At 41.2% G+C, this 14,960-nt stretch overlaps 1 protein-coding gene across 3 annotated transcripts in view; it reads right to left on the minus strand.

Annotated features, from left to right (window-relative positions):
* LOC309635870 (uncharacterized protein) overlaps window positions 1-13,853 on the minus strand; it is a 69,626-nt gene extending 55,773 nt beyond the window's left edge. For 2 of the 3 annotated variants that reach the window (XM_082407693.1, XM_082407692.1), the window contains exons 1-3: window positions 2,798-13,853; window positions 532-607; window positions 11-126 (exon numbers count right to left, since the gene is read on the minus strand). In XM_082407693.1, coding sequence (XP_082263819.1) covers window positions 11-126; window positions 532-607; window positions 2,798-2,905 — 300 coding nt within the window. In that variant the 5' untranslated portion in view covers window positions 2,906-13,853. The other variant, XR_014249079.1, reaches the window with a different exon arrangement.
* Window positions 13,854-14,960: the final 1,107 nt, after the last annotated feature.

Genomic DNA, 14,960 nt, shown 5'->3' on the forward strand with positions numbered 1-14,960 from the left:
ATTGGCTTACGTGATTATGGCGGCTGCGAAGGCCCACAATCTGCTCTCCACAAGCTGGAGACCCAGGAAAGCTGGTGGTATAATTCAGTCCACGTCCCGAGGCCTGAGAACCAGGAGTGCTGCTGTCTGAGGGCAGAAGATGGATGTCTCAGCTCAAGCAGAGAGAGTGAATTTGCCCTTCTTCTGCCTTTTTGTTCTATTTGGGCCCTGAATGGATTGGATGATTCCCACCACATGGGGAGGGCCATCTGCGTTACTCAGTTCACCAGTTCAAATGCTGATCTCTTCTGGAAACACCCTCATAGACATACCCAGGCATCCCATCGCCCAGTCAGGCTGACATGTAAAATTAATCATCACAGTAGCTAAGAGGTAAGGGATGATTCTTGTTACTGGGCCTGCATCTGATTATCTATTATGATGGGTAAAAACTGTAGTTAGAGGATGAGAACAATTGAATCAGCCTCTCTTGGTGGATATTCGCACAGCGGGCACATATATGATACCGAGCAAGGCCAACAATGATCTCACCCTGGGTCTTCGGGGGTCCTTGTGTGACTTCCACAGTAGGAGCCGCCTGGGAGAAGACAAGGTTCTGGCAGTTCCTCTGAAGAGAAAACAGCCAGGGAGAGGGAACCAACATTTGAATACTCCCTGCGATCCATCTGCTACTTCCCTTCTCATTGAATACTCACACTAAACATGAGGAAGTTGTTAGCCCCAATTTTCAGATGAAGAAGCTGAGAATTGGAGAAGTCTGGACCACAGCCAAGTCAGTAAGTTGAAGAGTAGAGTTCCAATCCAGCTATGTGGGACTTTAACTCTTATGCTTTCTGCTCTCCTTCCCCGATTCCTAGACCTTAACTCATTGTATTCATTTCGTATGACTGCTGTAACAAATGACCACAAATGTGGGGACTTCAAAACAACACATTTATTGTCTCGTAGTTCTGGAGGTCAGAAGTCCAAAATGGTTTCACTGGGCAAAAACCAGGGTGTTGGCAGGGCATGCTCCTTCTGTAGGCTCTAGGAGAGAATCTTTGCCCTCCTTTTCCAGTCTCTAGAGCTGCATTCTGTGGCTCATGGCTCCTCCTCTTTGTTTAGCAGCAACAGCTTAGCATCAGGTCTCTCTGCTTCCATTGCCTTCTTCCTCTGTAGTCAGATCTCCCTCTGCTTCCCTCTTATGTGGACACTTATGATAGCATTGAGGGCCCACCAGATGGTCCATAATAATCTCTTATCTCAAGATCCTTAACTTAATCATATCTGCAAAGTCTCCTTTTGCCATATAAATATTCACAGGTCCCGAAACTTAAGATGTGACATAGCTGGTGGGGAGCATTATGCAGCATGGTCCAAAGTGTGTTCCAGGATGTCATCAGCTATCGTACTTCACAAATTTACCTGAACAAAGATTCTTGTTTGTTAATGAAGCATCTTAGGAGAGTAATAATATGTACAAAAGGCACTTAAGGAAACATGATTTAACCAAGAGACCAGGCCTTCCTTTGATTTGGAAGAAGTTGTATCATCTAGTTAAATTCTCCTGGAGTCTCCTTTTTCTCTACTAGTATTTTTTTTTTTTTAATATTTATTTATTTGGCTCCGCCAGGTCTTTAGTTGCAGCATGCAGGATCTTCGTTGGGGTGTGCAGGATCTTTAGTTGCGGCGTGCAAACTCTTAGTTGTGGCATGAAGGCTCTTAGTTGTGGCATGTGAGATCTAGATCCCTGACCAGGGATCGAACCCTGGCCCCCTGCATTGGGAGCGTGGAGTCTTACCCACTGGAGCACCCAGGAAGTCCCTCTACTAGTATTTTGATTAACTTTTGAAAGTTAAGCAGAAGGTACCCTTCTTTTTCCTTCTCCCATCTAATATTATCTCCCAGAGGTAACTACTGTTAACATTTGGGTGCATATCTTTCCTAGGATTTTCTTAAAGGTAATAACTGACAACTAACCCTGTATCCTGATGAGGCCACGTGTAAATTTATTCAACTCATGTCCTTTTATATGCATTTTAAGATTTATTTGGTTGACAGCTTCCTGTGCTACAGCGTCATTTAACTGCTACTGATAGAAATGGTTTTGGAATTGCATTAATGAGAGAAAGAAGAAAACCAAGACCCATGTTGGCTTACTCCTTTGCAGTAGCTGAGTCCTGATCTCTGGCTTGGCTTTTCTGTGACTCCAAACAGAGGCAGTCTCTCACTTCGGCAGGTTTTTTTCAGACAAAAGGTGGCCACAGGGTCCCTTCTTTCCTCCTGCTGCTCTTTATTTGTTACACCTTCTATCCTCCTGCTGCCTAAGGCAAGAATCTGGCAGAAGGAAGGTGGGCTACAGTTTACTGACACCCTCCCCGGAAGTCATCCACGAGGAGCTTCTGGAGAAGGGGGGCAACCCTGAGTTCCTCGCCTGCTTCTTACAATGGCAGAGTCTCCACCCTAGCTTCTCTGAAGTGCCTAGTTCTGAGTTTGGCTTTCCTCAGAAGTAAAAATGATTCCTTGGTTTTTCTTATACCTAAAGACCTATCTTTGTATTTCTTTTTACAGTGTGAGGGGGAATAAAATCAGCAAAGGGGAAAGAGGAGACCAAGCCTTAGCAGTTAAATGATGCTGTGAAAAACTATCAGAAAGTCAGATCAGCAGTGAGCAATCTCTTCAGAGTAAATCAGCATTCCTCATGCTCTTGCTTAAGGCCCTACTGCGGCTTTTAGTTCAGTTAGAACACAGTCCAGACTCCTCACCGTGACCACCACTGCCCTTCTCTGATCCCCCCTCTGTCACTCTCCCTGTTCACCTGAGCGTTATTCTGCCAGGCCTGTTCTTGCCTCAGCAGCCTCTTCCCCAGAGAGCATGTTTCTCCAGATCTTCGCCTGTAGGCTCCTGAAAGCCGAAAACTAAACATTCACCTCCTGAAATCTGCAGTTGCTGCACACATCCTTATCCCACTACACTGTTTTATTTACTTCAAAGCATTTATCACTGTTTGAGATCACAAGCTTATTATTTCTCCGATTAGAATGGAAACTGTAAAAGCCAGAACTGTCATGCCACTGGGCTCAGAAAGTACCTAATGTTTGCGTAAGTGAACGGATTAGAAGGGCTGGGGTAGAGCCTTGGTACTCAAGTGTGGCCCAGGGGCAGCAGCCTGTGCTTGTTTGACCTGTGGAATCTCAGTTCTCACCTCAGGCCTCTGAATCAGAATCTGCATTTTAACAAGATCCCCAGGAGGTTCTTACGCACAATAGTTTGCCAAACACTGGTTTTAGAGCAACGGTTCTCAACTTTGGCCACGTGTTTGAAATACCCAGAGAGAGCTTAAAAAATACTGAGATTGTAATTTAATTGATTCGGGGTGTGGGCTGCTCATGTGGATTCTTAAAAGGTCCCTGCTGGGGTGAATTTAGGGGACAGACAAGGTTGAGAACCACTGCTTTACTGCTGTGCTATCCAAGTACAGTAGCCACTAGCTACATTTAGCTATTTAAATACAATTAAAACTAAATAAAAACTCAGGTTTTTAGTTGCTCTCGTCACATTTCAAGTACTCGATGCCACACATGGGTTTTGGTAACTATAGTGGACAGTGCAGTTGAATAATACTTCCATCATGTCAGAAAATTCTATTGGACAGTGCTGCTTAAGAGAGGGAACTGAGAGATCTGTTTTCGACTGAGTTAGGAGAGCATCTTTGGAGGCAAGTGATATAGGGATGAAAGGAAAGTGGGGCAAACTCTGGGGGTGTCCTTGGAACATAAGAAGATAACCTAGTTGCTGACTTTTGATGGATGAAGTTTCACCAGCAGGTGGCTCTCCTGCTTCCTACCACATCTCATGCTGGAACCTGAGCTGGCCCTTGGCCACGGGAGCACCGCGCTAGGTTTGATCCTCAAGAACCTTATACAGTAAGGACAGGTGGAGGTCAAGATGGCGGAATAGAAGGACGTGGAACTCACCTCCTCCCACAAATACATCAAAAATACATCTACATGCGGAACAGTTCTCACAGAATACCTGCTGAACTCTAGCAGAAGATCTCATACAACCAAAGCTGTAAGAAAGATCACCGGGTAGGACAAAAGAAAAAAAGTAATTAGGACAGCACCTGTGCCCCTGGGAGGGAGCTGTGAAAGAGGAAAAGTTCCCTCACTCTGGGAAGCCCCTTCAGTGGCTGGGAGATCAGCCGGGACAGAAAGGGAGCTTCAGAGGCTCGGAGGGCAGTGCAGTAGCTGCATCGTGGTAGGCAGAAAAAAGAGAGACCTACACAGACAGTCCTGGCCACGGGCAAACTAAATAATGCAGAAGAATGAATAAGTGATCTGGAAGATAAAATAATTGAAATCACCCAGTCAGAACAGCAGACAGACAAATGAAAAAAAATGAAAGCAGTATATGAAACCTATGGGATAATATAAAGTGAGCCAATCTATACATAATAGGGATCCCAGAAGGAGAAAAAGGGGATCAAAAATGTACTTGAAGAAATTTTGGTGGAAAACTTCCCAAACCTAAAGAAGAAAACAGATATCCAGGTATAGGAAGCACAGAAGGTCCCAAACAAGATGAACCCAAACTGACCTACACCAAGACATCTAATAATTAAAATGGCAAAAGTTAAAGCAGGCATCCTGAAGACAGCAAGAGAAAAACAGAGGGAATCTCCATAAGGCTATCAGCTGGCTTCTCTACAGAAACATTGCAGGCCAGAAGGGAGTGGCAAGATACATTCAAAGTCCTGAAAGGGAAATATCTGCAACCTAGGATACTCTACCCAGGGAGAGTATCATTTACAATAGAAGGAGTGTTGAGCTGCACCCCGCAGGCCTACAAGTCTTGTACTTGCCCATCCTTGAGACCAAAGAAAGATCCTGGAGTCAGTGATAGAGACCTCAGTGGTTTAATGGGTGGTGGATCTTTCATGTCTGAAGCGAGATCCTGGAACGACACCCCACCATGTGTGGCAGACAGTGGGTAGGACATGGCAGCAGTCTTTGTTCCTGGTGCGAGGGCGAGGCTACCAGTTATAGGGGGAATTGAGGTCAGGTTGGCTCATCAGTTACCAGGGAAACTAGCAGAGGGGCACGCCCCTCACTACCCCATGAATAAGTTGTCATGGTGGAGATATTCTGATCTGAAGATTAGAACAATCACTAGCTGGATTGGGGGCAAGTATGTAGGAAGGTCAGTCATGTGAGTACGGTGTAGGTGAAGCAGGCACTGGTTGAGCAGGGGATGTGCAGAGAGCAGCCATCTTGGTGGCCTGATCATACACTCCACCCCTACATACCTTGCACGACCCTCACCATCTTTGTCTGCCCCTCTTCTGTGATATCCCTGGGGTCAGGTATGTGGGGGGGGGCACTGCAAGCAGATGCCACAAATACAGATGGCAGCAGCCAAAGAGCATCAAGAGTAAGATACCTAGTAGGCTAAGAACAGTCATTTGCCAGAATGTGGGCAAATTTTGGAGCCAAGCGCTTACTGGGGTAATGGAGAGGGAGTCAATAGCAGCAGTGCCCTGTCTGGTTATAAGGAAGGTAAGGCCAACCCTGTTTTTCACAAATCCCGAGCAACCCCTATGAGGAGGAGAAGGCCCCGGCTCTAAAAAATACATTCTGGTGGAGTTAGCAGTTACCCCATGTTTTGTTAGGGGTGGACGCATTAGGTCTTTCCAAACAAAAAACAGTTAATCACACTAGTTGGACTTGTGTGTCCAGAAGCCAGCCTATTCCACTCCACACAGCATAGCCTGGGGGGGCTCATGGGCAGTCAAAGTGTATGATGTGTTACATGGTAATGTTTACCGACAGGGTCCTTCTGACGTACTGGCATGTGGGACAGGAAGATGGGAAGGGTCTTCCCCCACCCCTCCCCCCACCCCGCCACTGTCAGTTGTCTCCACATGGTCACATTAGCCAGGTCGATTTTTCATGGAAATCCAGAGGAAGACAACAACGGCATCTTGCTGTTGCCATTAACCCAGCAATTAGACTCTTTTCTCAGTGAGGTTATTGTTGCTGCTCAGTCCTCGAATAGATTTCCTCCACTCAGGCTAGGGACAAAATGTAAGACACCTAACAGGCACAACACAGGGAAGATCATGACCATTAAGCAAAATACAAGCTGTATCCGTATTCTGAGATAATACCAACCACACCTGCCTGTCGTTTTTGTCCAGGTCTGTAATATAGTTCAGAAAACAAGTTTTCAGTAATACAGGAATGTGTCCAAAAATCACACCTACAGTGGCCACCTAGGCTCCTCCAAACTGGCTGTGGTGGAATTCCTCACAAGTCTCAGACTGAATTCCCAAAAGGCCTCTCAAGGCCAGGAAAGCCATACCAAGGCCTGCCATCAACTCTGCCTCAGTGGAGTCCCCTCTTGTAGAAGCCCCCCAAATATTGAGATTCCTGCACATGCCAGAAGACAGTCTTTCCAATTCACCTGCCTGGAACCCAAGAGTCTCCAATTTCTGGAGGGACCAGGCAGAGAGAAAAGAAAAATGTTTCAATTTACCCATAGGTATAGTTTACCAAATTGCTGGAAGTCATAACTAACTTGATGGGAAGGGCTTCCCTATATCTGGAAAACATAGATCAAAACCAGTAATACTCCAGACAAAAACCATAAAAATTATAACCGTATATACCAGTTCACTCAGTAACCAAACCTTTTAACTTTTTATGAAATCATCAGGTTTTCCATTAGCATTCCTTGATTTCTTACCCAGTTCAGCAGTATGAGCTGAAACTTATGAGACCTGTACTTGTCAAAAAGTCCTTCCTATGAATCTTCTTGAAGATGAAGCACTTTTTGCAAAAGCATCAGAGTACAACAATAATTGTCTATAAATGACAGAAGACTTAAAAAGGTACAGTTAAATACCTGATTACAATGTAATCAATAAAGAAACTTGGTTACAATAACTAGAATTATGACTGATTATAATCTTAACCCTTAAAAACCTTAATCTCTGGCAAAAACCAAGGAGTAAGTAATTGTGAACTTTTTTTATACCAGCATTTCCTGATTGGAAAACTAACGCTTTAGTCTTCCTCTCCTAAGAAGGCAAAGGTAGGTAAACTTAGACCCACCCAGCAATTAATGTTCCAATATTTTATCCTATTTGAAATGACCCAGATAGTCAATGAATTCTCTTCATTTAGTTTCAAGTTGCCAAAATCTGGAGAGACTATTTTAGATAGATATTCCCAAAATTTTATCCTATTTGAAATGACCCAGATAGTCAATGAATTCTCTTCATTTAGTTTCAAGTTGCCAAAATCTGGAGAGACTATTTTAGATAGACATTCCCAAAACATAGTAATTCCTAGAGAGTTTGTCCCAAATCTCTTATCTCATTTACATTTCCTTAAAGTTTCATTATATCAAGTTCTTTTCTTTTTTTAAATTAATTAATTAATTAATTTTTGGCTGCGTTGGGGTCTTCACTGATGTGCGCAGACTTTCTCTAGTGGTAAGCGAGGGCTACTCTTCATTGTGGTGCATGGGCTTCTCATTGTGGTGGCTTCTCTTGTGGAGCATGGACTCTAGGCGCACGGGCTTCAGCAGTTGTGGCATGCGGGCTCAGTAGTTGTGGCTCGTGGGCTCCAGAGGGCAGGCTCAGTAGTTGTGGCGCACTGGCTTAGTTGCTTCACGGCACGTGGGATCTTCCTGGACCAGGGCTCGAACCTGTGTCCCCTGCATTGGCAGGCGAATTCTTAACCACTGCGCCACCAGGGAAGTCCCCAAGTTATTTTCCTTGCTGACAAATTTGCAACAGATATATTAAGGTTTTATTTGACCTCTCGTAAACCTAGGTACAACAGAAGTATTATACTTAACACCGATGACTCTAAAGACATATCTATATTAATCAAACCAACAAGCTTAAGTAGTTTCAATAGCAGATATCAATTCAGTACTGAATATTTCCCAGATCATGTGAACCTGAAATTCATTCTGGACAGTTTCTTTTATCTTTCTGAGAATTTATATAAGTGCTTAATTTCTTTTAAGCCAATTAAACAGAGCCCATCCACAAACCAATCTTCGCCATGCCATTTGGAGACAGCGATACATCATATTTATAAGGTACACATAGACATACATATATCTATATAGACACAGAGACCTCACAGTTTTCCTGCTAGAGTTTAAGAGGGTCTCTTTTTCCCCCTTCACTCTCAGGTAGATTATTTATGTCTCAAAGGCACAGGAAGAGAAATACCATTTCCTTCTAGAAAGCTAATTTCCTCTAATGGCATATGCAAAAAACAGTTTTAGAATGTCAAGAGTCCCATCTTGGACATTTTCAGGGAATTTTTTCAGTTTCTGAATAGCCAATTCAGTTTAAACAAACAATAGTGATAGACAGTAGTACATATCATTCACTCACATTCATATCCATCACTTTCAGAGGAACATGAATCAGCATTCAAGTTACCAGGACCCCCTAACAAGGGTCAAAATCAGGGAGAGACAACAGGATTTGGACTCATATACTGGGGCACTCATGCACACACCCAAGAGTAAAGCCAAACCAATTACAAAAGGCTCATTTTGATACAGTAGCAGAGCCATTAGGCCATTGTTCTCCATACTCTCTTGGCAGCCCTCATTCATCAAGGACAGCCACCATAGGGCCCCACATACTAGTGGATAGCCACCCCAGGATTTCCCCTGCAACTTATGGGCCCCATGTGTTAGTAGATGGCCACATTGGGATTTCTCCCACAACTTTTGTACCCCACATGTTAGTGGACAGTCCCTGCAACTTTCCATTCCCTGTCCTTATTTCCTGATATCTCTGTGCTCACAGGAGTTTCCTGGGTCTCCTTGCTGGCTTTGTCAATTTTGGGGCTGCACCCTGCAGGCCTACAAGCTCTGTACTAGTCCATCCTTGAGACCAAAGAAAGAGCCCTGAGTCAGTGACAGAGACATTAATGGTTTAATGGATGGGGGATCTAACATGACTGAAGCAGGGTCCTGGAGCAACACCCCACTGTGTGTGGCAGATGGGCAGGACATGGCAATCTTTGTTCCCGGGGTGAGGGCAAGGTTACCAGTTATAGGGGGAATTGAGGTCAGGTTGGCTCATTGGTTACCAGGGAAACTAGCAGAGGGGCACACCCCCTCAGTGCCCCTTTGATAAGCTATCAATCATGGTGGAGATATTCTGATCTAAAGATTAGAACAGTCACTAGCTAGGTTGGGGGCAAATATGTAGGAAGAACTAGCTGGGGTGGGGGCAAGTATGTGTAGGAAGGTCAGTCATGTGAGTAGGGTATAGGTGAAGCAGGCACTGGTTGAGCAGGGGATGTACAGAGAGCAGGAGAACAACCATCTTGGGTGGCCTGATCATACAAGGAGAGAGAAAGAATTTCTCAGACATGCAAAAGTTTAAAAATACAGCAATACTAAATCTATCCTGAAAGAAATATTGAGAGTCTTCTCTAAATAGAAAAGAAGCAAGAATCTACAAAGGAAAGAGAAAATCACAATAGGAAAGTAAAACACTAAAATAAGCCAGTACATAGATTAAAAAAAAAATCAAAAATTTTTTGTGGAAGTGATTATAACTACAATGAACAGCAAAAGGATAAGCATGAAGATGTAAAAGAGGATATCAGAATCATAAAATGTGGGGGATGGGAGTAAGAAAAATGTAGATTTTTTTCTTAGACCGTGTTTGAGCTTATATGACTACCAATCTAAAGCAAATAGATATAGTAATGAGTTAACATACTTGAAAACCAGGGTAACCACAAACAAAAAGAAAGGAACAAAGAAGAAATACAAAATCAACTAGGAAACAAGGTTTAAAATGGCAAAAAATACATATCTATTAATTACCTTAAATGTTAATGGACTAAATGCTCTGATTAAAAGACATAGAGTGGCAGATTGGATAATAAAACAAGAGCTTACAATATGTTGCTTATAAGAGATCCACTTTAGGACGAAGGACACACAGATTGAAAGTGAGGGGATGGAAAAAGATATTTCTTGAAAATGGGAATAGCAAGAGAGCGAGGGTAGCAATATTTATATCAGAACAAAATAGACTTTAAAACAAGACTATAAAGAAAGATAAAAAAGGACACTATATAATGATAAAAGGATCAATACAAGAAGAGGATATTATACTTCTTAACATATATGCTCCCAATATAGGAGCACCTAAATACATAAAACAAATACTAACAGACATAAAGGGAGAAATTGATGGGAATACAATAGTAGTAGGAGACGTTAACACCCCACTGACATCAAGGGACAGATCTTCCAGACAGAAAATCAATAAGGCAAAAGAGATCCTAAATGACACAATAGAACAGTTAGACTTAATTGATATTTTCAGGACATTACATCCAAAGAAACCAGAATACACATTCTTTTCAAGCACACATGGAACATTCTCTAGGATAGACCACATACTAAAACACAAAACAAACCTCAACAAATTTAAGAGGGTAGAAATGATTTCAATCATTTTTTCTGACCACAACAGCATGAAACTAAAAATCAACCACAGGGACTTCCCTGGTGGCGCAGTGGTTAAGAATCCACCTGCCAATGCAGGGGACCTGTGTTCGATCCCTAGTCCGGGAAGATCCCATATGCTACGGAGCAGCTAAGCCCGTGGGCCACAACTACTGAGCCTGCGCTCTAGAGCCCGCGAGCCACAACTACTGAGCCTGTGTGCTGCAACTACTGAAGCCCACACGCCTACAGCCCATGCTCCACAACAACAGAAGCCACCGCAATGAAAGCCCGCACACCACAAGAAAGAGTAGCCCCCACTCGCCGCAACTAGAGAAAGCCTGTGCAGCCATGAAGACCCAACGCAGACAAAAAAAAAAAAAAATCAACCACAGAAAGAGAAACGAGGAAAAAAAATGATTACACGGAGACTAAACAACATGCTACTAAAAAAAACCAATGGGTCAACAATGAAATCAAAGAAGAAATTTTAAAAATACCTTGAGACAACTGACAATGAAAACACAACTATACAAAATCTATGGGATGCAGCAAAAGCAGTCCTTAGAGGGAAGTTCATAGTGATACAGGCCTTAATCAAAAAACAAGAAAAATCTCAAACAACCTAACCTACCACCTAAAAGAATTAGAAAAAGAACAAACAAAACCTAAAGTCAGCAGAAGGAAGGAAATAGTAAAGATCAGAGAGTAAATAAAATAGTAAAAAACAATAGAAAAAATCAATCAAATCAAGAGCATGTTTTTTTTTTGGCTGAGTTGGGTCTTCATTGCTGCGCACAGACTTTCTCTAGTTGTGGTGAGCGGGAGCTATTCTTCGTTGCGGTGCACAGGCTTCTTATTGCAGTGGTACCTCTTGTTGCGGAGCATGGGCTCAGTAGTTGCGGCATGTGGGCTCTAGGGTGCGCAGGCTTCAGTAGTTGTGGTGTGGGGGCTCTAGAGTGCAGGCTCAGTAGTTGTGGCACACGGGCTTAGTTGCTCCGCGGCATGTGGGATCTTCCCGGACCAGGGATTGAACCTGTGTCCCCTGTATTGGCAGGCAGATTCTTAACCACTGCATCACCAGGGAAGTCCCAAGAGCATGTTTTTTGAAAAAATAAAATCGACAAACCTCTGGCCAGGCTCACCAAGATGAAAAGAAAGAGGATCCAAATAAAATAAATGAAAGAAGAGAAATAACAACTGATACCACAGAAATATTAAAAACCATAAGAGAATACTATGAACAATTATATGTCAACAAATTGAACAACCTAGAAGAAATGGACAAGTTTCTAGAAACATACAGCCCACCAAAACTGAATCAAGGAGTAGATAATTTGCACAGACCAATCACTAATCTGCAATTTAAAAAACTCCCTGCAAAGAAAAGTCCAGGACCAGATGGCTTCACTGGGAAATTCTACCAAACATACAAAGAAGAACTTATACCAATCCTTCTCAAACTCTTCCAAAAGACTGAAGAGGAGGGAACACTCCCAAAGTCATTCTATGAAGCCATCATCACCCTGATACCAAAACCAAGGACACTAACAAAAAAGAAAACTACAGTATTCATCATTTCTGATGAATATAGATACAAAAATTCTCAACAAAAATATTAGCAAACCAAATCCTACAAAACATAAAAATGATCATACACCATGATCTAGTTGGGTTCACCCCAGGGTCGCAAGGATGGCTCAACATATGCAAATCAAAACAAAACAAAACTGCTTAGTTTACTTGGAAAAAATATGCAGCTTATAGCTATTTAATCAAAAGTCAGAAGTCTTTACTATTGGCATAGAGAAATCAGGTGAACTGTTAATTTATAGTCCAGTTACGAGCATAATTTATCCTTCAGTGTTGGTCACATGAAAATATTAACATCATAGTAATTCTTCTTTGTTTATTTGAAGTATATGTAATCTAATATGTACATATATTTCCCATTACTTGTGGGAGCTCATGCAATATAATCTATTGTAAAGTTTTCTTTGGTTCAACTTTTCCTTTGTTTCAATGGGATAAGCCTTAAAACTTTTCCATAAAATAAATTACTTCTCCCAATACGATTTGATTTTAAAAAATACACAAGTCAATCGATGTGACACACCACATCAACAAAAGAAAAGACAAAAACCACATGATCATTTCAATAGATGCAGAAAAAGCAATTGATAAAATTCAACATCCATTCATGATAAAAACTCTTACCAAAGTGGGTATAGAGGGAACATATCTCAACACAATTAACAGTCAACATAATACTCAGTGGTGAAAAGCTGAAAGCCTTCCTGCTAAAATCTGGAACAAGAGAAGGATGCCCACTTCTATTCAACATAGTATTGGAAATCCTTGCCACAGCAATCAGAAAAGAAAATGATATAAAAGGTATCCAAATTGGAAGGGAAGAGGTAAAATTGTCATTACATGCAGATAACATGATACTATATGTAGAAAATCCTAAAGATGCCACATAAAAACTACTAGAACTGATAAACGAATTCAGCAAGGTAGCAGGATACAAGGTTAACATACAGAAATTGGTTGCATTTCTTTACGCTAACAGTGAAATATCAGAAAAGGAAAGTAAGAAAAAAGTCCCTTTTAAAATCACATTAAAAAAATACATAGGAATAAACCTGACCAAGGAGGTGAAAGATTTATATCTGAGAACTATAAAAGCTTGATAAAGGAAACTGAAGATGATTCAAAGAAATGGAAAGTTATCCCATGCTCTTGGATTGGAAGAATTTGTATTGTTAAAGTGGCTACACTACCCAAAGCAATCTACAGATTTAATGTGATCCCTATCAAATTACCCATGATATTTTTCACAGAACTAGAACAAATTATCCTAAAATTTATATGGAACCATGAAAGACCCAGATTGCCAAAACAATCCTGAGGAAAAAGAACAAAGCTGGAGGCATGACCCTCTCAGACTTAAGACAATACTACAAAGCTACAGTAATCAGAACAGCATGGTATTGGCACAAAAACAAACATGGATCAATGGAACAGAACAGAGAGACCAGAAATAAACCCACACACCCACAGTTAATTAATCTTTGACAAAGGAGGCAAGAATATACAGTGGAGAAAAGACAGTCTCTTCAGCAAATGGTGTTGGGAAAGTTGGAAAGCCGCATGTAAATCAATGAAGTTAGAACACTCCCTCACACCATACACAAAAATAAACTCAAAAAGGCTTAAAGACTTAAATATAAGACATTACACCATAAAACTCCTAGAAGAGAACATAGGCAAAACATTCTCTGATATAAATCATAGCAATGTTTTCTTAGGTTAGTCTGCCAAGGCAATAGAAATAAAAGCAAAATAAACAAATGGGACCTAATCAAACTTACCAGCTTTTGCACAGCAAAGGAAACCATAAAGTGACAAGACAACCTATAGAAGGGGAGAAAATATTTGCAAACGATGTGACCCACAAGGGCTTAATTTCCAAAATATACAAACAGCTCATACAGCTCAATAACAAGAAAAACAAAACCCAGTCAGAAAATCGGCAGAAGACATAAACAGACATTTCTCCAAAGAAGACATACAGATGGCTAACAGACACATAAAAAAAAGCTCAACACTGCTAATTAGCAATGGATTAGAAAAATGCAAATCAAAATTACAGTGAGGTATCACCTCACACTGGTCAGAATGGCCATCATCGAAAAGTCTACAAATAATAAATGCTGGAGAGGGTGTGAGGAAATGGGAGCCCTCCTACACTGTTGGTGGGAATGTAAATTGGTACAGCCACTACGGAGAACAGTATGGAGGCTCCTTAAACAACTAAAAATAGACTTGCCATGTGATCCAGCAGTCCCACTCCTGGGCATATATTTGGAGAAAACCATACTTCAAAAAGATACATGCACCCCAATGTTCATAGAAGCACTATTTACAATAGCCAAGACATGGAAGCAATCTAAATGTCCATTGACAGATGAATGGATAAAGAAGATGTGGTGTGTGTGTGTGTATATATATATATCTATATATATATCTATATATCTATATATCTATATCTATATCTATATATATATAAAATGGAATATTACTCAGGTATGAAAAAAATGAAATAATGCCATTTGCAGCAACATGGATGGATCTAGAGGTTATCATACTAAGTGAAATAAGTCAGACAAAGACAAATATCAAATAATATCACTTATATGTGGAATCTAAAAAATGATACAAATGAACTTATTTACCAAACAAATACACTCACAGACATAGAAAACAAACTTATGGTTACCAAAGGGGAAAGGGGATAGGGGAGGGATGTTAGGAATTTGGGCTTAGCAGATACAAACTACTATATGTAAAATAGATAAGCAACAAGGACCTACTACTGTATAGCACAGGGAACTGTATTCAATATCTTGTAATAAACTATAATGGAAAAGAATCTGAAAAGAATATATATATATGAAACTGAATTACTTTGC

This window comes from Balaenoptera borealis, assembly GCF_965194805.1.
Source record: "Balaenoptera borealis genome assembly, chromosome: 1".
NCBI classification, from domain to species: Eukaryota; Metazoa; Chordata; class Mammalia; order Artiodactyla; family Balaenopteridae; genus Balaenoptera; species Balaenoptera borealis.